The following is a 22,072-nucleotide window of genomic DNA, read 5'->3' as shown; positions in this document are numbered from 1 at the left end:
GTCTCAGTGTTTGCCTCAAATTCCAGCTGAATGTAGTCGAGAATGAATCTGAGTCTGCTTGACAGCTATACTTTGTGCAGAACAGAGCTGCATAAGCAAGCAGAATATTATTAGGTACCAATGCTGAGAAATATTCCTTTCTAAGGTGAATGTCTATGAGTAAAAGTACTTCTTCACTTCTTTCCCTTTCAAAGGAATTTGCACAACTCTAAACAATATAATTTATACACAGACTCCTATCGCACTACTGTCCACACGTGCCACTGTCAGCCTCTTTAAAGCTTCAGAAATTGCTTCTTACACAGCACTGTCCTCTAGAGCTCTTTCTTCTCGTTACTCTCCTGTTTTTCAGTTATCCCCCTATTTGCATACTGACACATTTTTTTCTTTCTCCTGCTACTGCACTTAACCTGAGCACCAAAGCTTTCCAGTACAACCAGGGACTTTCAGCATAAAAGCATGTTTTGAACAGAAGGCGGCAGCACCAGGAGGCTAACAGGGGTGAATTGCCTTCCTTCTTGCTTAACCTTCCAGTTTAGGAGTAATGAAATCAAAACAAAAGCATGAATTATTACCTTCCTCTGTAGACAGTGTCACAGTTCTCACCACTGTCCGGACATTTTCCTTTTCCGGAGCAGGAAAAATCATAGAATCGACGGGAGGAAGAGAAGATCTTGAAGGACCTTCTGCTCAGAGCAAGCAAAACATAAGGAAGTTTACCAAACAGAAAAAACTATCACGAAGAACAAAAAACTGTAATTATTCATTACTGTCAAACATACAGTGACCAGAGCATGCAAATAAGAGAGGTGACTAATTTGCCTCTGGTTGCCCTTGGAATTCCCATCTAGAATACCAGCTGGCTGAGAATCAGGTTGCTCGATGCCCCCAGCTAAACATGGAAGTCTATCCCTCAAGCAGCTCCCAGCCACCATCACCTGCCATTCTGAAGCCAATCAAATTTCACTTCTTTGGCAAATAGTTGGATTCACCAAAGCATAGCCAGCTACCCGGTATTACTGGAAGAATTTTTTTTTGAAAGAAAAATCATCACACAGGATGAAGGTGAAGAGGGTAAGAAAGTAGGGAATATTAACTCACCACCGTGTCTCTTAGTTTTTTCCTTCATTTTCTGCAATTTGATTTCTTCAAGTGTTTTTATTCCAAAATTCAGACCGTCCTCTGAAAACAGAAAACAGTTAATGAGACTAAGGCTTAGAGGCACTCACTGAGGACCACAGATCCTCAGGCTTCTTAGTGCTCAGGAACTTTCAGAAGTATTTAGAATAAACCCTGTCAACACTCCTCACAAGTGAAACAACCATAGAATCAATGGCATTTTGCCCCTCCTTTCACCCTTCAGGGTAAAAACTGTAGTTTTAATTTTAATCCATTTACGTGATATTAGATCCCTCTATCGTTAGATATGGCTTTCAACAGTGGTTGCCAGGCTGCACGTGCAGCCATTTAAACTCCATGCTGTGACCCTGTTTTGTTCTCCAAAAGGAAAGAAAAGGAGTTCAACTTTCTGACCCAATGGGCACATGATGGTATCAGGGAGAAATGAGATCATGGAAATAACCGAGTCCATTCAGCACCCCTACATTCTGTTGTGTTTTTACGCCACATTGCTTTTGAGTTAATTGTCAAGTTCTCCTTCCGATTTATCCTACTACAGGTGCTGGAATACCTTGTTTAGCAGTAGTAGCACTGGCTTTCCGAGTGGAAATCATCCGTAATCCATTTTGGCCTTCCTCAGCTGGTTGCTGGACGGGAGTTTTAGTTTCTTCTCCTTCCGCAGAAAGCTGGTCTGAAGGGGAAAAATCTATTCAGTTATGCATAGGCCAGATTGTTCGTGATTATGTAGCTCATGCAATGACACTTCAGTCCATGGTTCCTATAAAAAAGCTTTTTTTTTTTTTTTTTTTTTTTAATACAGCTACACTGACCTGATGAACTCGTAAGTAGACTACCCTAGGACAAAACATCTAGGACTCTAGATTCTCTCTGCAGCTTTAACTACTACACAACATATTACTCTTCAGACAAAAAAAAAGGAATTTCCTTCCTAGTTTCACATAGAGCTTTACACAACAGACCAACTAAAGCCAAGAGTGGTTCTAAGCTTTCCTCCAACATTTCAGGTTCTGTCCACTGACTGCCAGACAAAGCCACCAGTGACCTGACCAGACTGCCTGCCCTATCGCTAGTCAGACCTCAGGTCATCTGTGATTTATACATTGATTTACAGCACAAATTCCTTCCAAGAACCAAAGACTTACACAATCATTTACAGCACAAATTCCTTCCAAGAACCAAACCATGCTCACCATCATCATCTTCATCATCATCTGCAGCATTGATTACAACTGGAGGGTGTGTAGGGCTTGGGACATTTTCCGAGTTTTCCACTTTCATCACCCGCCTTAGCTATGGAGAGGGATTGGACTGGACAGAAAGTTTGTTTTGCTGCAGTGACATCTGAGCCACTTTCAAATCATCGTCCGCGGACTCAGGCGGACTTGGCAGTGTAGCTAGAGGAAGAGGAGGATCATCAGTAATATGGCAGTTTAAAACTTTGACCACAATGCACGAAGATGGTAGCTAAGGCAGATAACCTGCACAGACAATGAATTCAGCATCTCCTTTTGCCCATCCCGCCACTGTTTACACCGTGAACAATGACTTGCCTTCAAACAACAACACATCTCCCTACCACCCAGCAGAGGACGAAACAACAGAAAGCAAACTGCAAGGCAAATATCACACAAAGCAGAGAGAAGCTGAGCATGAAAGCAGAAAACAAATACCAGCAGTACAGCAGCAGTACACTCGGTTTAGCTGACCACCTAGGACTGCAGACCTTTTCCTGCACTCACAAATGGACGGTTACCTGATGTCTCCTACACTATTGGCACCCACTAAGTAATATGCAAAATTAATTCTTCAATACTTAAAGAAAAAGGACCTAAACTCACTCTTGCTTGGTGGTAAGAAGACTCCATCGATGTAACGTCCCTTTGCGTGATGAAAAGCACAGTTGGCTTTCTGACAGCCTACTGGCTGCTTCTCCCAGTAGCAGGGAATCTCACCGCGCTTTTTCTGAAGACAGAAAGAAAGACAAGCTCGTGATAACATGCACCTAAGGTTTGCAAAGAGATGCACAGTTCCAGGTCACGACAGCGATAGGGCTGTCACAATACAGTGCTGAAACATCATTCCAAAGGTCAGTTTATCACGGAAGTATAGTATTTCCGGGCATATTCACAAAGTTTGCAGAAGCTGTAACCGCTATGCACGTTTAGCCCTGTCATCATTCAGTTTGAGAAGACAGGCACTCTCAGACATCAGTTTAGGGTGGGTTAAACTAATACACCTAGGATTATACTAGGATTATTCAGAGGGAAAAAGAACATCTTAAATTGCCTACGTTAACTCTATCCAGAACTACTTCTTGGAGACTTCGTTCTTCTGCACCTTTAACTTTCCCCACTGCTTCCTAGCCCAGGCAGCTAGAACAGCATTATCTGAAGGACTCCGGGACACAAGAGACCTGATAGATCATTATCAAGCCTGCTCTCAGGAGGCTAGTACAGCCTGTTTATTACCCCCCTGCTCCAGCAGGTTTTAGCAGTCTAGTTAGCGGTTATTCTGCATCTGTTGAGACAATACTGTCGGCGTCTAATAAAAGAAAATCTTGCTAAGACATACCTAAGGCATTGATTTTATTTCCCTCTCCTTCCTCCCACCCCCTCCCCTGCTAACAGAAACCAGTGTAATTCCAAAGCAAATGACTCTATCCTGCAAAAGCACAATCAGCACACCTACAGCACTGAAAAATGCTTTTGTTGATTTATTTTGAGAACACATCTTTAGGCACTCACGTCAATTTCCATGTGTCTGAATCGGCAGACATTCCTGAAACAACGACCCTCCTGCCACAGCGTGCAGACTGTCTCGTTCCCCAGAGCAGCTTCGCAGTGGCGGAAGGAACAGTTGTCTCCCTGTAACCAAAAGGAAACCAACAAGGAAAATATAGTACAGCCTCAAAAACGTCCATGCTACTGCCTCAGGTTGCTACGATTGAATTCAGAATCTATCTGGTTATCACGTTAACCAAAGACCAGTGTGCCTCCTCCTCCTACTCTACCCCTTCCTGAAAAAAATGAAAAAAAAAAAAAACAAAAACAAAGCAAAGCAAAGCAAAAGAAACCCAGCCATACCTTGGTACAGGTAGAATAGAAATAGAAGTAGCAATCGTCTCCTTGTTTAGACATGCCGACAAGTTCTGATAACAAGCTCGGGTTCTCTCCACAGGGACTTCCTCTGCTCTTGGAGAGAGCTGTCTTCACCCTTGCTTGGGCTGAAAGTCTTCCACTGGCTTGTGATCAGTGAAATCTTCTTTTTAAAAGTAACCCTAAACAAAGTACCAACAAGTGAAAAATAATGAGTAACAAGCATTTTTCCAGCTTTCTTCTGTTCATCAAATTAGTCTCTTGAGGAGAGCAATGCCTTGAAATCAGCTGTTACGGGAACTAACACAATATTAAACTAAAGTTCTGTAAAGCTGCCAGGAGCTTTGTCAGCAAGTGTTCTCTTCCACGTCCTCAATAATATGCCTTGGAGCACACCTGGAAGCCTGAAAATGGAGTCACTTCTTCAAAAACCACCTGATCATACATGCAAGGCAATGATCAACTATGGCTACGAGTAACTTCTACAGAACGCAGTATGACGCATTAAATAGCATGTTCCAGTCACTGTGGGTCTTCGAGTTCACCTACCTGGACAACCTCAGCAAAGTTATTGATCTTCAAAGACTTCCAGTTAACTTCTCCTGGAGGCCGAACCAACACTGAATCCGTGAATTAATGATAAAGGGGTAGGAAGAATTTGCCTCTCCACTTTGCCAAGGGAACCTCTCATCCACAATTCAAACGTAGGATGTGCTTTTAAACAGCTTATAACTAATGGAGGAAGCAAGTCCATCTGAACACTCTCTCAGACTGGAGACAGCCAGGGTTAGTTAGCTCTTCAAAAAATAAAAACCAAAAAAAAACCCCCACAAAACAAAACAAAAACAAAAAAAAAACAGTGCATTTAGAGATGAACTCGTGATTCAAAGTGGCTGCAAAAATGAGGATCCATCTTCCACAGCCAGACAATTTGACTTTTTTTTTTTTTTTTTTATTCAAAATTCAGTATGTTCCAATCTCTGGTCTTCAAGATTTCTTCACCTATTAAGAAAACACTAAAACCTTTCCCCGTCTTTATTACCTGTACAGCAAAAAACACACCAGTGCATAGAAATACACAAATGTGCATACGCATACACACATATGTGTTTAGACACACACACGAGGAGTGAGTGATAGAAAGTTAGCGAGAGCGACAGTGGAAATCAGAAGTTTTGCCTTTTTGACACAGAGAGCGCGTAAAAACTCTCTCATTTTGAGGGAACTAGAAAAAAATGGAGGATCTACCAAATATTTTGATGAGTATGCCTTCGAGGCCAATGCTTTATACCATGAGTGATCTGGGGGCCAGCACACAAATATGCATACATATGTACATGCATACAGGATAAACATATCTATACACACAAGCGTGCACAGTATATGTTGTATGGTATCCATATGGAGAACAACTCGTAGCCCTGATCAGACACGTAGAGTTGCAATCAATTAACAGCAGGAAGACAGCAGATCAAGGATACAGCAAGCTTTGAGAGGCAGGGCAATGCTCACTTTGCCAGTGGCATGGCTGCATGATACCAAGAATTTTGAATTAGTTTGATTTTTTGGAAGCAATTTGTTTTCTTTCTGCGCTGTAGCAAATACCACAGGTTTGCCATCACGTGCTGTTCCCTAATCCATATATCCATCATCATCCATTGCTGCAAGATCATGAAAGGTTAGAAAAGATGACTAAGGTCCAATTTAACAGCCAATGATTTTTCAATGACCAGAGCTGCAACAGATTTTATTTAGCCACAAGCAGGTTTTTTTTTCTGATGTGAAGTCAGATATTTTGATTTTTTTTTTAAGACACTAAATGTCATAAAACCTGCAACCAGACCAGATAAAGTTCAAATTAGAGTGATTCTGAATCCTTTCATTAAAATGCTGCACATTTCTGTGCAAATTATTTCTGACTCTTCTGGACAAAAGCGGATGAAATAGTTCTTACAAATTAATAATAAAAGGTTGGAACCTTTTACTCACACAAACACTAGTGAATTTTCCAGGAAGTATTATTTTGGCAGGGAATTTTCCCAAATCTAAAGTAAAGAGGGGAAAAGTTGGGTTCTCGTATTAGTTGTTGGTTTTGACTGCTTGACAAAGGGAATAAAAACAGTAGTTAAGTGCAAGGTTTCCTTCTCTTCTTTAGTATTGAGAGGAATCGTCACTTCCGACCTTTAGCACCTTCAGAAACACGCTTAGTGCCATGCAGATTCCTCTGCATCTACTTCTAAAAATTACTGGTGCTCCTTAACATGGAAGTTGGACTTGAAATCTTTTCCAGATTGAGCTCTTTTGAATGCCCAAGGAGCTCATCATTTTGCTTGTTGCCTTCCATTTTCCTGAACAGACCCAGAACGCTGTTCAGGATATGAATGGATCTGGTCTAAGGAATGGGAAGAAAGCAAAAACCAAGGATACCTCACAGCCCTAAATGCCATAAAAAGCAGTCTCATTTTAAAAAAGATCTCCAAAGCTTTTTTTTTTTTTTTTAACTGACATCTGCCAATATGGCGATCCAAGTGCTGAACAGAAACCAACTGAACTAGCCCCTGAAAGCCTGAATAAAAATGAGTAACTCTGGTGCACTCAGCAGGTCTGTAATAGAAGTTGGCAAGAGTTTTAGATTTCTTTTTTCTCCAGGGTGCTAGTAAAGTTTTTGCGTTACGAGATTTTGAACTCTTTTTGTACAAAAGAATTACAGATGCACTACAGTCACGGTAGCTGGGGGTCTGGAAATACATGCCAACAAGTGTCATAAACTTTGCCTTTGCTGAAGGAAGATAACTAGTCCAAAGAAAACCTGTCTAGTTTGTTTTACAGGCTTGTCTTTCTCAGTATGGAACAAACTGACCTCCCTGGTCTAACTTTCCAGTTGGCTATTCTGCCTTTGTCCTGGAGAGAAGAGCAAGAAGGGAACAAAATATTTTTGCACTCCAAAAAATGCATTAGGGAAGGATTATCACACCTACCTAAGGGTAATTTCTTGTTTGTTTATAAAGCACAAAGTCTTTCTCTTGGACAGTCTCTGTTGCTGGCCTGTTTTGTGCCTTCCATTTATAATAAAGGTATTAAAGATGCTTACCCCGTTTTGGTGGTTTTTTTTTTTTTTTAGAACAGTGTAAGCAGACAGTCGGATGACAAGCAAGAAAGAACAGCATAAACTCCTTGTTGTGACCCTGCTTTTCAATCACCCAGCATCAGCCTGGCTGCAAAACAGTCTCCGCTGATTTACCTGCTTGTTAAAGCACCCCACAGGCTGCAAGTGTTGTGTGCTAGGTGTCAAACTATATTTAACGGTGCATAGGTAAACCATTCATCTTCCCATGGTCGAAGCACAGAACAGCCCCCTGCTAGCACAGCTCATCCTTGCTGTAACTGCTTTTAAACCTATTTGTTGGTAAGAAAAGAGCTCAGTACACCACCTTCACAGGGCAAAAATTCACATGGAAGAGCAGAAAAACCCAGAAGTGCTTCCTGAACTTCACGTTACCAACAGCACCATCGGATTTAGATCCTGGCCTGGCATCCAGGATGCACGGCCTGCAAGCACTGCTGCGATGTGGAAGTGCCAAGGCAGGTTTTTGGCCTGCCCTAAAACACTTTTTTTTTTTTTTTTTTTCTTTAACAAACAATACAAAGAGTGTGCCAGGTATGCTGTAATGCCCGTGTGCCAGGTCAATAGAGGATATCCAAACAACAGAGGCGCTTCTCCTAATTTCCCGCGTGAAAACACTTTCACAGCGTTCTTTTCACGAAGAAACCCCTCTCTATCTTCTCCAATGCTCCAGGACCTGCTGCAGCTGCAGCGGCTGCGCTGGTACAACCCGCATCTTTGACAAATCTTTTCAACAGTTCTGCTTTACCTCGGCACAGTTGAGGTCACTCCTCTTCCTCTTCCAGCTGAGGAAGCAGCTTGCGGGCTCTGCCACACGGTCGGTGCAGAAGCGAAAGCTGGGAACACAGCAGTCAAACTCTCACTGCTAACGAAGCCACCAGGGCAGAGGGCTGACACAGACCCGCCAGAGGCGAACCGTACCCGCTCTCCCTCCCAGCTGCGAGGCTCGCCGCAGCAGCCCCGACCCGAAGCGCTCACAGTGCTTTGCTTGGTGATGTCACCGATGAGTCAGAGTCCCCAGATGAGCATCTGCCTTGCCACTCTTTAATGTTGGTGTTGTTTTTTGGTTGGTTGTTTGCTTGCTTTTGAAACTTATGCAGGTTATGGTAAACCTTCAGGTAAACCACAGATCAATGGGGAAGAAGTCCCACACGAGGGAAGGCCGTGCTTTTCTTCCAGGCAATGGCGCATGCTTTAACATGCTGCATTCGACAAAGAAGCTCTCTCCATTTTGCGCAGTGGCAACAGGCACGACTGCAACACACGCACGTGTAGGCAGCACCTGCAGGTCCCAAACCCTTAACCAATTTTTAGATAGCACCAATTTTTTATGTAGTTGCTTTCCCTTCATCCATAACCCCTTTTTTCCTTTCTTTGTATCGGGTGGCTCTCCTCCATTGTTCTCTCTGTCATTTTCCTCCCCAGTGTCTGAGCAGGCACTGGGAATCGTTTCCAGAGGAAGGGTACTGCTGAAGCTACAACATTTACTCTCAGGGAAAAGAGAGTATGTGAAAGAATACATACTTCCTTTCTTTTTCCTTTTTTTTTTTTTTAAATCTCTGAAATCAACGCTGCGGCCTGGCAGCAAATAACTATGGGAGTAATGATGATTCCTCATCCTCACTGTAACGTTGTAGTTAATGTCATAAAGAAGCAATTTCCCCAGACAGTGGCCATTTGAGATGGGAAGGGGCAGTAAGAGGAAGTTTTCCTTAGACTAGCTCTTCCCCCAGAACACCTCGCCATCCAGCAACAAATTCAATTCACCTGCTCCGCCTGATCAGTCAAACGCGCGTCCGACTCCAGCACACGCCACAGCGGTGGTTCTGACGTGGTTTGAGAATCACCTATCCGCAGAATATCTCGGGTTTGTACACTCAAATAACGCAGTCTTTTCCAAATAAGGCCCAGAGCTCACACTCCGAGTGCAGCCTAACAACACCAGAGGGCCGGTAGGCTAAACATTCCCATCCTGGCAACAGGACTGACCCGGGCAACAGTAAGCATCCCTTCTGCACTTTCATTGTGAACATCAGCATAAGGAAACAGAGACCTCCTCGATCCAAGTTTGAAGAAACAAACACAAAGGTCACCCAAGAGGGTTGTTTTCAGCAAACTAACGGAGAAATTAAGGTGACAACCGCGTGCATCCAGAGTTAGTCAGATCCCGAAGGCAGTTCCTTTGGGAAACGCAGGAGCAGCGCGCCAGATGACGGCTACCTTACAGCGCACCCCTCAGAGGCACTGCTACGAAAGGAAGGCAGAAGGTTGGAACTCAAAATAACTCGCAAGGCGGGTTAAGGGGGAAGCTTTAATTTCCTGAGCAGAACCTCCCCCCTGAAGGCAGCCCAGGGACTCTTTGCTTCCCTCGGAAGACGGCAGGGACGGAGGGACACAGGGCCAGATGGACGGCCAGACAGCCCAAAAGGCCTGAGCAAGGGCTGCGGAGCGGGAGGGAAGGGCAGGGCAAGGGGAAGGGCGGCCCTGGGCCTGACAGGGCACCTTGGGCCTAACCCCAGGCAGCAGCTCCCCGTCTCACAGGGCCCGCGGGGGGCTGCCTGTAACAGGAGATGCGGGCAGGTAAATTTTACAAGCACTGCATCACAAATACCCTGCAACACCTGAACTATTCACTGGGACAGCCTCCTTCCTCACCTCCTGAAAGCTCCAGCTGGCAAACCAAGGACAAAATGAAAGGCAGATGTGGAGGACCTCGTAAGATACTGTTTTGTTCCCTACGTGCCCACTGCTGGTGACACGTAATGCCTCCTGTTCCCAAACGACATTGGCACGTTACATCTTTACTACATGCTGAAAGGAACTCAGCAACTTGAACACAACTTAGAATTACCCATCCCGGCAGCAGGCTGTCCAGCTGAAGCTGCTTTCGCCAATCAAGTGTGTCATGCTGCCCCTCAAAGGTTTCTTCCTGGGAACGTCTGCTGTGACACTCCTGACGTATTACTTCTCGGAATGGCAGAACTGCGCTGGGTAGGCCCCACAGCAAGACTCGTATTTCTGTCCTTCCCTTTCAGGAAAGGATCTCCCACCTTGAATTTATTAATTTTCATGATGATGATACACAAATTGAAGTTTTGAAAAACTGAATGCTGATTAACAGATTTCTAGCACAGCCTGTGCATCAAAATTCATTTCTCTCCATTTAGGTAATCTTAGTTTCTGAGTTACAGTTACAGTCAAAATTTTTCTTCTTCGATTTTTTTCTTTTTCTTTTTTTTTTTTTTTGTGATCAGAAAAACGAGGGGACTGGCTGTCCCAAGTCAGCCGGGGAACTTCTCTTTGGTCGATGCATCAAGGAACTCAGCTCTCTTGGGGAAACTTAAATAGAAAAGACAGATCTCCAAACGGATAAAAAAAATAAATCAAATGATAAAAACCCAACCGACACATCTGATACCCCAGCTTATTGAACAGCACAAGGGTTTAATCTACAGGCTCTGTCCAAAGCAGCAAGAAGTGACAGATTTAATCTGAACCAGTTGCCCGCTCTCACTCTCTGATCTGGAGACGTTATTGGACAAGCATGCGTAGCAGTAACACTTGTAAACACTGGGTTACTGCACCACAGCCCTGAATCCCTCACGGGCCCACTAAGATACTTTTACTGACTGATCCACAATAAGCACTCCCAAAAAGATTCTCAACAAGTTAAACCCTGTTTAGAAAGAATCTGAGGAACCTGTCACTGCAGCAACAAAGGGCTGCAATTGCATGCAAAATCTCCAACACCCTCCTTAGCACCCTGCTAGCTCAAGGACTGTGTGGGGCTTCCGTGCCCTGAACGAGTCCACCCTGGCCACATAATGCAGATGTAATGGTCAAGAAAGCACATAGCGTTATCGAAACTTATCAGATCCACAGCAAAAAGAAAAGCCCACGCTTCTATATTTCTCCTCCTTCTCCATTCACAGAAGGAAGAGACTGAAAACAAGCAGATTTGTGGTTTACATTTACAGTTAATGTGAAAAATGGCTATTTGTGAAATACATCACGTATTGTTTCAAGCTACAAACAACTCGCTCCCACAAAGGAAGGACTTTTGACCTCAGCATGCAACCCCAGTTACAAATAACTTCCTATCTACCAGCGGGCCGCGTTCCCCTGGCACTCAGTCACTCCGCAGCACGGCAGCCACCTTTGTTCTAAGGATGGCAAATTCTACTTAGAAACGCTCTGTAGAAGAGTGATGCTGTCCCCTTTTAACACGATCCGGCCTGCAGCACAGAGAAGGGAAAGAGGGGATTAGAGAGAGCCCAGAACCTGAGAATAATCTCGTGTTTTCAGAAAGTGTTTCGTGTGGTTGAGCAGGGTTTTGCCCATCACGCAGAGTGCAGGCCGCCTGGTATTACACGTTTCAAAGACCAGAACTGATCTCAGGCAGGGACAGATTCTCCTTCATTCAGCAAAATCAGCAGCTCAAAAATCATCAGGGACAGAGATGTAGCCAGGAATTGCTCACTGAACTTCAACAGCAAGGCTCGTCACACGGTTGGTACCTCTCAGTGCTGCTACCTAGAAGGCTCACCCGGGCAGGTTTCAGACCGCGCGTCACTCGGGTTGCACAGACACACGACACACCCAGCTGTTTCCTTGATTTTGTCTTGGAGTGAATCTCCTCTGCGTCGTCCAGCGCCAAATTCACGTACTCGTCAAAGCCCTAGAAATCGGCAACAGTGGCAATTAGTTCAGCAACAACACGAACCATCGTCAGCTTTGCTGAGCCAGGCTGGACAATGAAGACTAATTGTTAGAGAAGCACGATTTCTTTTTTCCCTTGGGCTAGTTTTTCTTGACAAGAAAAAATAGGATTGTGAATGAGGGAAAACAAACTAACGACGTAACGTGGGGTCGTGCTGACACTCACGATGATGCAGCCTTCTATCCGCACGTTCACTTGCTCAGCCACACCTGGATCCTCGAGCTCTGCAGAACGAAGGAGGAGAGTAAATTGGAACACAAACACCGCGAGCAGTTTTGTTCTCTCTCGTGTGTTCAGAAATACCCGCTAACCATAGCCGCTAGAGCTCCCAAACACTCCAAGGAGCAACTCTCAGGGGCAGTTTCAATTAACAGTCTGACATTTTAGAGTCTTATATGACTGGGTGAATACTACACGTTTGCTGAAGGACACGTTTCCAGTCACAAGGGAACACTCCTGCACGCCCGGCTGCACGATCCCACTCCCGTTAACACGAGGGCGAAACGCCGGGCTGCGCAGCAGCTCCTTGTACCCACCAGCACGCCGCACAGCTCTCCATTCCCCACAAACCTGCCCCGAGCAACGGGTGGGAGCCGAAAACTCAGCGAGGGAGATCCCCGGACCCTCCCCGCTCCCCCCACCCCCCCCAAATCCCCATCCCCATCCCCTCCCCGTCCTCTCCCCGCGCTACTCACGCTCTGCAGGTAGCGGAAGATGAGGTTCTGGGGCGCTGCGTGAAGGGCTCAGCACGGGGACAAGAGCTCCAGGCCCGGGACAAGGCCTCAGGACAAGGCCTCAAACCCTGCAACGAGGCCCCAAGGCCCCGGGACAAGGCCTCAAGGCCCGGGCCGAGACCCCTGAGGCCGGGGCCGCCCCCCACCTGCTCCCCCGTCGCTCCCCGGCCGCAGGAAGGCTACGATGGGCTGCACCATCACCTTCTGCACCTTCTGGTCCTGCCCGCGGTACGCCATGGCTGCCGCCGCCTCGCTGCTCCCGCCGCCCCTGCTGGGCCGCCTCCGGAAGCCCCTGAGGCCGGGCGGGAGCGCGCAAGGGACGCTGGGATGCTGGAGGAGCGTGGGGGGCCGCTCTAGCATGCCGGGAGGACCGCGTCTCTATGGTTGCAGGCAGGGGTCCCTGCGCTAGCTTTATTGGCGAGCAGCGAGGCTGGGGGGGGGAGGGGGGCAAGACAGCCTTAAATAAAATACGAATATAAAAAGTTTTATAAATGGCTGAGTCCCAAATAGGATTACAATCAAAGTTTACAATTTATTAAACGAATAGAGGCAAGCAAGCAGCGCTGGGTGCGCCGGGAGTCTCTGCTCCCCCAGGACGCACGCCTGTTACGTAAGGCGGCTGGTTTTGATGCTCCCAGGCTAATACATATTCATTACTACTTCGAGAAGAGGCAGGGTTATTAGAATTGGTTTCCGGAATCCGAAACCCCTCCCAGGGGCGCCTGCGTACCAGTCTCTGGTGGTCTCTCGGGGCTTGCTCGGGCTGAATGCTGGTTGTCTTCCTCTCAGGCTTTTGTCCTTCAATTGTCCTTCAGCTCCCCCTTCCTCCTCGTTTGGGAGCCTCTGCGCCGGATTTCAGAAACTCTAGCAACATCCCCTGCAGTAGTCAGCACTTTTCCCTAAAAACCCCTTTGTTCTCTTATCACCTAGACCCGGGCCTCGATGGTAACCCTTCAAATCCCTTAGTGACACGAATTGCTGGACCATTCCTTACAAAAGGAAGGATAAAATATGTAGAGGAGCAATGGCACACGCGAAAGCCCAGCGCCGCGGGCAGAGGCAGCGAAGGTTGACGGCAGAACAGTGCTCGGTTTGAACACGGAGAGGGAAAGCGAGGGGAAGGTGGCCGAAGCCGGCCGCAGTCTCTGAGCTCTCCTCATCCTGATTGTTTTCTCTCAAAGCCATTTCTGTCTGTGTGCGGGCACCCGGAGCCGGCAGAAGTCCCCGTGAAGTCCTTCGGCAGGACGGAGGGCTGCGTGGGCTCCAGTGAGAGAGGGAGTTAGGAGAATCTTATCAAGTAGAGATAGAGCGCTGACAGCGTTAAACTAGGATGCTACTTAGCGTCTTTGCTAACTATGGTGCATTGTGCCAATTAACTAAAGCAAGAAGCCTTGGGCCCCTTACCAAGGTCAGTCTCCTGATAAGAGAGTGAGCCTGTCTTAAGAAACTGGGAGAAACTGGTCCTGCAGATGGACAAGAGCCAAGGAGCAACTGAGTCTGTGCAAAGACAAGAGGTCAACTAGCGGTGACGAGGAAGAGTCATCAATCTTCATGCCCACGACCTCCCGTGCTGCCCAGCGCTGAATAAACATACCTACTTTACAATCTCACTGATTGTGGAGTCCCTTTTCCGCAAGTCACTAGCAGCGGTTTCTTCCGCAGAGGTTTTCCCAGAGCCGCTTCAAAGCTTCCCTCGCGGAGCTGGGGCGTCGCAGGGGGTCGTCAAAGCACGCACGCGTGCACACACACACACACACACACACACACACACAGGCGTTGTTGTCCAAACAGAAAGTATTTACAACAAATTCGACAAGCGGTTTTCCTCTGCCAGCAGCAAATGCCTGAGGGCCCCTACAGCTTCACAAATCATAGCACAAAGAGCCTAAAGTTCCTCTAAAATTTAGGGAAATGATTCAAAATAGATCTGCTAGGGGAAAACGATCACTGGCGGCAGGGTACACAATACACGCGAGTCTCAGCTCTCCTCCGCAGGGTCAGTGCCCACGCCCAAGTGCGACGCTGATGGCACCCGAACATTTGCTTTAGCAGGCAGCAGAGCCAGCAGCTCAGGGGAGCAATTTTAAAAACCAGGAGGCACTTAAACCAACCCTTAATTGACCCAGTTACTGCAGGAGAGTCCCGACTACTCGCCCTGGAGTCCTACTGTCACCAGCAAAAAGCACCAACCAAAGCTTGGGGGAACTTTGGTACAGCACAAGAGAAGGGAGTGGGGGTAGCGTAGCCGTATCGCAGAGCTGCTGCTTTTCACACCATTTTATCACCCCTGATAATTGAAAGTAAGGCCGGGTGGGCTGACCCCACCACCACCACTCCTGGCAGCATGTTTGGTCCACAATGCTAGAATAATTATTTTGCTCCCTCCCGCCCCTACAGCTTCATCATCTGAAAAGATTACAGTCAAAACAATGGCATACACAAATAAAAGTCAAGAGTTGACATAGTAACTCCGGGATTTGGGTATCAACTGTCCGAGAAATCAGAACACCCAGGCTTCACAATGTGCCCAACATCGAGCTGTGCCAAGGGGGGGCGGAAGGAAGAAGCTTTCCGTTTAAGCCTTCAGAGCATCGCTCCATCACTACGTCAATTCACAGCCACCACAGCGTGCCGATGGACATCTTTCTGTGCCAAAAGAAACAAGTGCTTTGTCCTCTTGATATCAAAGGTAGCCACCTATAGTTACGGAACCATGCACAAGACCTTAACTCTGACCAGCAGGAAAACTTAGGACAACTGAGTGCAGATCCTGCCAATTTCTACCAGATCCAACTGTGCTTTAAGTCTCATTGCAAAGCCTCAGTTAGAAAAAGGATCACCTCGGGGTATCCAACAAGAAGAAGAGTTTTTTTTTGTTGTTGGTTTTTTTTTTTTTTTTTTTTTAATATACCATAGGACTATGCAGTTCAATCATCAATCATCTTGGAAAGCTCAAGGAGGAGGTCATCCTCATCCTTCCCTGGGTCCAAGTCGAGCTCGGCTTCCAGTATGCCGTCTGAGAGTTCCCAAAGTAGCATCTCTAAATCCTCGTCTACAGATACGGGCGCGTTGCCTGTGGAACTCAGCCGGCGTGTCCTTGCTTCTTCTAGCTGGGAAGAAGCTGAAGTCGAGCTTGAGAACTCCATTGGCTCCACGGATTCTGCCTGGCTTCCAAGATGTGCTTCAGGTCTTGGCAGAGCAAGGAAGAGAACAATCAGTATATGCCATTTCTTAATGGGAAATCCCTTTTCTGCAAACCGGCTCTTAAAACCGTAGCCAACCCCTCCTGCACTTCAATCTTACCCAGGGATTGTTATTCAATTAACCCAGGGCTACATTTAGAGCCCAATATATTAGCAGGTACATTTTTCAGTTTGGGGGTTTCTCTGTGAAGCCAGAGCACCCGGAGTCTAGCAGAGATGGTTCAATTTTTGTAGCAAGAGGCACTTTGCCACCTTGCTTAATTTTCCTGTAAAAATGTTAAGAAGTCTCCATCTGCAAATATCTGTTTACTAAGTTAGTCATTTTTCCCACGGCACACTCAGCAGAGTTTGCTCCCCACTACAGGAAGCTGATCTGCAGCCATCACTTCCCTCTGCTCTCCCTGCACTCTTGTCACCTTGTATGTTTGTTCGGGTGGCATTCTTGAGGACCAAAAGGCAGAGGACACTACTCATCATTTATCACCTCACGAGGAAGTAGAAGAACTTCACCTCATCCTCATTTAGGTATTCAGACAGAGCAAGAAGTCACTGGAAAGCTGTACCGACTTGCAGCATTTAAAGAAAGTAAGTCTAATTAAGCATTCCTGCTAGCTGCTAGAAAGTCATTTCACGTGACTTATTTATCTTATAAGATAAATAAGTGACTTATCCTCTGATGGATTTGGGCTTTAATTATCTCAGAACCCTCCTTTTTTCCCCACCTGTGACAGAACTTATGTTTCACTGGGGATATACACCGATTGAGAAAAAGAACAAGTTGTGGTCATCACCTGTTTTGGGGATTTTCTTCAAGTCTGGTGGCTGGGACGTGCTCCAGCGTGGCTGGAACAGCCTAGAAAGCAGCAAAACAGTGTTTAGGACTCATGGGTAAAAGATTCCTTGCTAGCTTTTTCCTCCATGCTGCTTCTCCTCTGGCATTGCGGAGCCTTAGCCAAAATACAAAACCAAGGTGCTCCTGAAGAAAGTTAATATTCACTTGGAGGTTACTAATGATCTTGTGTCTTTTAAGAACACAGCATTAATGGACAAAATCCTCCACACCAGAGAAATCACAGAATCACAGAGGACTAAGTAAATAGTGCCATTAATCTAATAAATATGGAAGGGTACTACAAGAATTCTGTAGGCAGCTACTGGATTTAAAAGGAAACAGAAGGCCTGTAGAACATTTGAGTTTTCCATCTTTTCTCCTAGAGGAGGGTATAAATTTTACAAGGGATCCATTTCTGCATTAGCCCCTGTCCTTACCATAGCTGCTTTTTTGGCTGGAGGTCCCATTGTGTCTGCATCGGAGGCAGTCCGTGGTTTCACAGCTGCTACAGCAGAGGGAAAACTGCCAGGTGCCTTACGTTTCAGTGCCTTCTTCTTGGGGGAAGCGACTTTCCCATCCCAAGGCTTCGCAAACATGTTAAAGTTGGCTAGAGTAAAAGGAAGAGAGAACTGATACAGTCTTGCTCTGCCTCATGAAAAATCCACGTTCTCTTCCTCATTTCCACGGCCCTTCTACACAGTTAACTGTATTTGGCCAGCAGAATTACACTGCCATTGCCTGGATTCTCAGCAATATCTTCCACATAGTAAACTCCGTCTACCAACAATCCATACAAAGGAACAAAGAAAGTGAATGGCTACAGTAAATCATAATCCAGGACGAGGGAAACTCAGACACAGAGCGATCCCAAGTGCAAGCAATACTCTAAGACGTTGTATGAAGTCTAGTAAGATTCACAAATGTTGACAGCTTTTGTATTTAAAGTCTTGCTCCCTCTAGGAAAGGAAAAGCAGCAGGTATAGTAAGACAAGAGAGTGTATGCAACTGTTGTACCAGCTTCCTCTCCCCTGCAGTGATGTCCCACAAAATTTATTAAGTTGTTCTACAAAATCCAAATTTGTAGAGTCATATTCTAGTCTCCCATTCCTGACCTAACGTCTGGCTGGCAGGAGAAGAAACGAAAGAAAGCTGGGTACTTGTTTTCTTTGTGTGTTTATTTCCTCGTGTCCCGTGAGACAGAGAGAAAGGCTACAATGTGCAGTGCATGCAGCCTTTAAGCCCTCCTTATCTCCCTCACACAATCTCATTTTACAAAGTTGATATAATCTTAACAACGAGGCCTTTGATCCTCTGTCATTTTTGACAGAAACTGGCCCCCCACATTAAGATGCTGATGCATGCTTTACAAACACATACACGTGTCAAGCTAAGCAACACATGCCAAAGAGGAAGGTGAACTTGAACTCAACACAGGGAGGACTTCATACCATAAACAGATGGCAGAAAAAAACAGAATACCAAAATTAGACTAAAAAGCCCCTCAATGTGTTAATTTTCTAGTGGGAAATACAGAATACCATCACGTAATTAACGAAAACAGACATGGTTGCACGTTCTGGCCCTTCTTTGCCTTTGAACTTTGTAGCCTTAAACTCTTTTATCCTCCGCATTGAAGGAAAAAGCAAAGCAGATCCTGAGCAAATGGAACTTGCTCAATATGGGAAGCACCTCACCGGGGCAGGTATTAAAGCATCTTATTACCTGATAGCTTTGTGTTCCATAACGATTTCTGCCCGGCTGGGGCAGGTCCAGGTTGTGCTGGGGGAGCTGGCACATTTCCTCCACTCTGCTGCATCCGCAGAGCTTTCTCGCGCTTTATTTCTTCCAGGGTTTTAACACGCACTTCTCCTTCTGGCTTGGCTTTACCTGCCGGCTCCTTCGACTGCACTTTGCTGGGCCCGGAAAGAGTGAGCACACTCTGCTTCTTGGGCTCACCCTCAATTTTTGCCCCTGCGCTGGGATCTTTGGTTTTACCATGCCATTCAGCCTGGGCTTTGGCTTGACTTTCTCGAAGAGCTCTCTCACGATGGATTTCCTCCAGTGTTTTCACATGGATCTCTCCCTTTGGCTTAGCAGCCTTCCCTGTCATCATCAAGAAATGAGAAGCACCAGCATTTAAAGAGAGTCCAACAATAGTTTAAGTCTCCAAAATTTGTCACAGTACTAAGGAAAACTAAGCCTGAGCGTTCCCAATAACCCATCTTAGGACAATAGCCTAACATTCTCCTCCTCCTCTGAGCCACTTGTTGTATTTTGAAGACCAGCCCTATCCAGAGAGAGTTGCTACACAGAAATGCTAGTTTACTTGATTACTTTTTCAGACTGCATTTCAAATTCCTGCTCCCGGCAGTGGCTCTATTCTAATTGTATATGATGGTTCACAGAAGCAGCTTAAAACCTTGACAAGGCACAAGCGGAAAATAAACACACACCTAGAGGCAGATTTCTGATAGTGGCTGTCAGAAGAGCTTCAGCACTCGAGCGAGAGGAACCAGTTCTTTGTTTTCATTTGAATTCCTTTTTAGGGCTGTATGAAAACGGTCTAAGTTCACGGAAAGGAAGAAGGAGAAAGTATATTTAATAGCCAGTTGTTACCTTTCGCAGTACTAGTCCGTTGAGAAGGTAATCCTAGTCTCTCCTTCACAGACTTGGGAACTTGAACTGCAAAACAGAAAAAGACCAAATTAGGGAGGCTGCATAAACGTCAACTTTGTGTTCACATTCGAAAACAAGGCAGGAAAGGTAACTTTGAATCCCGGTGATTAAGACCTCAGCCAACATGCAAAAAGAAACATCGCAGGAAAAGGACAAACAGAGAGCCTAAATACAAAACCCGTGAATCACATCCAGATGCCTGTTTAGTAGCTGTACCTCTCTTTGGTGCTTTGTCAGCATTTCCTGGAACCTCCACCTTCTTCCCCAGCCTTTCAGCAAGGCTGCGCTTCACGGGAAGGGCGCTTACATCAGCTTCAGACAGAGAAAACAAGGAATATTTTAAGAACATTTCTTTGCAGGAAGATTTGAGAACAGTCAACCACAAGCTTCTATTTTTCAAGCATATTTTCATAAAATTGCCTTTCAGCTGCTAAATGGTTTTTTTGCCATTTCTGCAGTCAACACAGATCTCCACTGCAACGCATTTTCCTCTCACACGTCAAAAATACTCTTCGATGCAGTCATATAGAGAAGGCGGCACCTAAATAACAGCTCATAAAAAGTTCTTACCCACGGAGGCTTTCCGTTTTCCTTGTTTCTCAGCAAGATCTAGTCGAACCACAGGTTCCTCCCCTAAAACAAAAGTAAAATTTTTCTATTTCATAGAGACCAGTAGCCAATAGAAATAGTATACTGTTAGCCCATGTCCAAAAAAACCCAGCAAGACACTGTTTTGACAGCTAAACCACACAAACTCATATTACAACTATAATTAACTTAGAAAAAGTATCCATAGTCTCAGTGTTTGCCTCAAATTCCAGCTGAATGTAGTCGAGAATGAATCTGAGTCTGCTTGACAGCTATACTTTGTGCAGAACAGAGCTGCATAAGCAAGCAGAATATTATTAGGTACCAATGCTGAGAAATATTCCTTTCTAAGGTGAATGTCTATGAGTAAAAGTACTTCTTCACTTCTTTCCCTTTCAAAGGAATTTGCACAACTCTAAACAATATAATTTATACACAGACTCCTATCGCACTACTGTCCACACGTGCCACTGTCAGCCTCTTTAAAGCTTCAGAAATTGCTTCTTACATAGCACTGTCCTCTAGAGCTCTTTCTTCTCGTTACTCTCCTGTTTTTCAGTTATCCCCCTATTTGCATACTGACACATTTTTTTCTTTCTCCTGCTACTGCACTTAACCTGAGCACCAAAGCTTTCCAGTACAACCAGGGACTTTCAGCATAAAAGCATGTTTTGAACAGAAGGCGGCAGCACCAGGAGGCTAACAGGGGTGAATTGCCTTCCTTCTTGCTTAACCTTCCAGTTTAGGAGTAATGAAATCAAAACAAAAGCATGAATTATTACCTTCCTCTGTAGACAGTGTCACAGTTCTCACCACTGTCCGGACATTTTCCTTTTCCGGAGCAGGAAAAATCATAGAATCGACGGGAGGAAGAGAAGATCTTGAAGGACCTTCTGCTCAGAGCAAGCAAAACATAAGGAAGTTTACCAAACAGAAAAAACTATCACGAAGAACAAAAAACTGTAATTATTCATTACTGTCAAACATACAGTGACCAGAGCATGCAAATAAGAGAGGTGACTAATTTGCCTCTGGTTGCCCTTGGAATTCCCATCTAGAATACCAGCTGGCTGAGAATCAGGTTGCTCGATGCCCCCAGCTAAACATGGAAGTCTATCCCTCAAGCAGCTCCCAGCCACCATCACCTGCCATTCTGAAGCCAATCAAATTTCACTTCTTTGGCAAATAGTTGGATTCACCAAAGCATAGCCAGCTACCCGGTATTACTGGAAGAATTTTTTTTTGAAAGAAAAATCATCACACAGGATGAAGGTGAAGAGGGTAAGAAAGTAGGGAATATTAACTCACCACCGTGTCTCTTAGTTTTTTCCTTCATTTTCTGCAATTTGATTTCTTCAAGTGTTTTTATTCCAAAATTCAGACCGTCCTCTGAAAACAGAAAACAGTTAATGAGACTAAGGCTTAGAGGCACTCACTGAGGACCACAGATCCTCAGGCTTCTTAGTGCTCAGGAACTTTCAGAAGTATTTAGAATAAACCCTGTCAACACTCCTCACAAGTGAAACAACCATAGAATCAATGGCATTTTGCCCCTCCTTTCACCCTTCAGGGTAAAAACTGTAGTTTTAATTTTAATCCATTTACGTGATATTAGATCCCTCTATCGTTAGATATGGCTTTCAACAGTGGTTGCCAGGCTGCACGTGCAGCCATTTAAACTCCATGCTGTGACCCTGTTTTGTTCTCCAAAAGGAAAGAAAAGGAGTTCAACTTTCTGACCCAATGGGCACATGATGGTATCAGGGAGAAATGAGATCATGGAAATAACCGAGTCCATTCAGCACCCCTACATTCTGTTGTGTTTTTACGCCACATTGCTTTTGAGTTAATTGTCAAGTTCTCCTTCCGATTTATCCTACTACAGGTGCTGGAATACCTTGTTTAGCAGTAGTAGCACTGGCTTTCCGAGTGGAAATCATCCGTAATCCATTTTGGCCTT

At 45.4% G+C, this 22,072-nt stretch overlaps 2 protein-coding genes and 1 long non-coding RNA gene across 3 annotated transcripts; all 3 read right to left on the bottom strand.

Annotated features, from left to right (window-relative positions):
• Window positions 1-1,586: 1,586 nt before the first annotated feature.
• Window positions 1,587-8,299, bottom strand: LOC310890748 (zinc finger CCCH domain-containing protein 11A-like). Its single transcript, XM_083853073.1, has 5 exons — window positions 4,785-8,299; window positions 4,224-4,417; window positions 3,885-4,004; window positions 2,979-3,102; window positions 1,587-2,534 (listed from the first exon to the last, which is right to left on the bottom strand). The coding sequence occupies exons 2-5, from the start codon at window positions 4,275-4,277 to the stop codon at window positions 2,431-2,433; spliced, it is 402 nt and encodes a 133-aa protein (XP_083709199.1). The 5' UTR covers window positions 4,278-4,417; window positions 4,785-8,299; the 3' UTR covers window positions 1,587-2,430.
• Window positions 8,300-8,442: 143 nt separating this feature from the next.
• Window positions 8,443-14,229, bottom strand: LOC310890747 (small nuclear ribonucleoprotein E-like). Its single transcript, XM_083853072.1, is given in 6 exon segments — window positions 8,443-11,594; window positions 11,906-12,037; window positions 12,245-12,282; window positions 12,285-12,303; window positions 12,775-12,801; window positions 12,997-14,229. Coding segments are annotated over 6 exon segments (408 nt in total). The 5' UTR covers window positions 13,174-14,229; the 3' UTR covers window positions 8,443-11,579.
• Window positions 14,230-19,749: 5,520 nt separating this feature from the next.
• LOC310890751 lies at window positions 19,750-21,739 on the bottom strand. The gene is made up of 3 exons (XR_014577296.1): window positions 20,895-21,739; window positions 20,095-20,157; window positions 19,750-19,836 (listed from the first exon to the last, which is right to left on the bottom strand). It is a non-coding gene; the product is annotated as an uncharacterized lncRNA (long non-coding RNA).
• Between the last annotated feature and the right edge of the window lie 333 nt (window positions 21,740-22,072).

This window comes from Anser anser (genome assembly GCF_964211835.1).
Source record: "Anser anser genome assembly, contig: HAP1_SCAFFOLD_34, whole genome shotgun sequence".
NCBI lineage: Eukaryota > Metazoa > Chordata > Aves > Anseriformes > Anatidae > Anser > Anser anser.
This window is presented reverse-complemented; position numbering and strand designations above follow the sequence as displayed.

Excerpts from the sequence above, each read along its gene's own strand:
- LOC310890748 (XM_083853073.1), bottom strand. The coding sequence starts at position 4,277 with ATGTCTAAACAAGGAGACGATTGCTACTTCTATTTCTATTCTACCTGT. Across the intron at positions 4,005-4,223 it reads TCTATTCTACCTGTACCAAG|GGAGACAACTGTTCCTTCCG; the intron begins GTATGGCTGGGT and ends TTTTGGTTACAG. Across the intron at positions 2,535-2,978 it reads CTTCTTACCACCAAGCAAGA|CTACACTGCCAAGTCCGCCT; the intron begins GTGAGTTTAGGT and ends CTCTTCCTCTAG.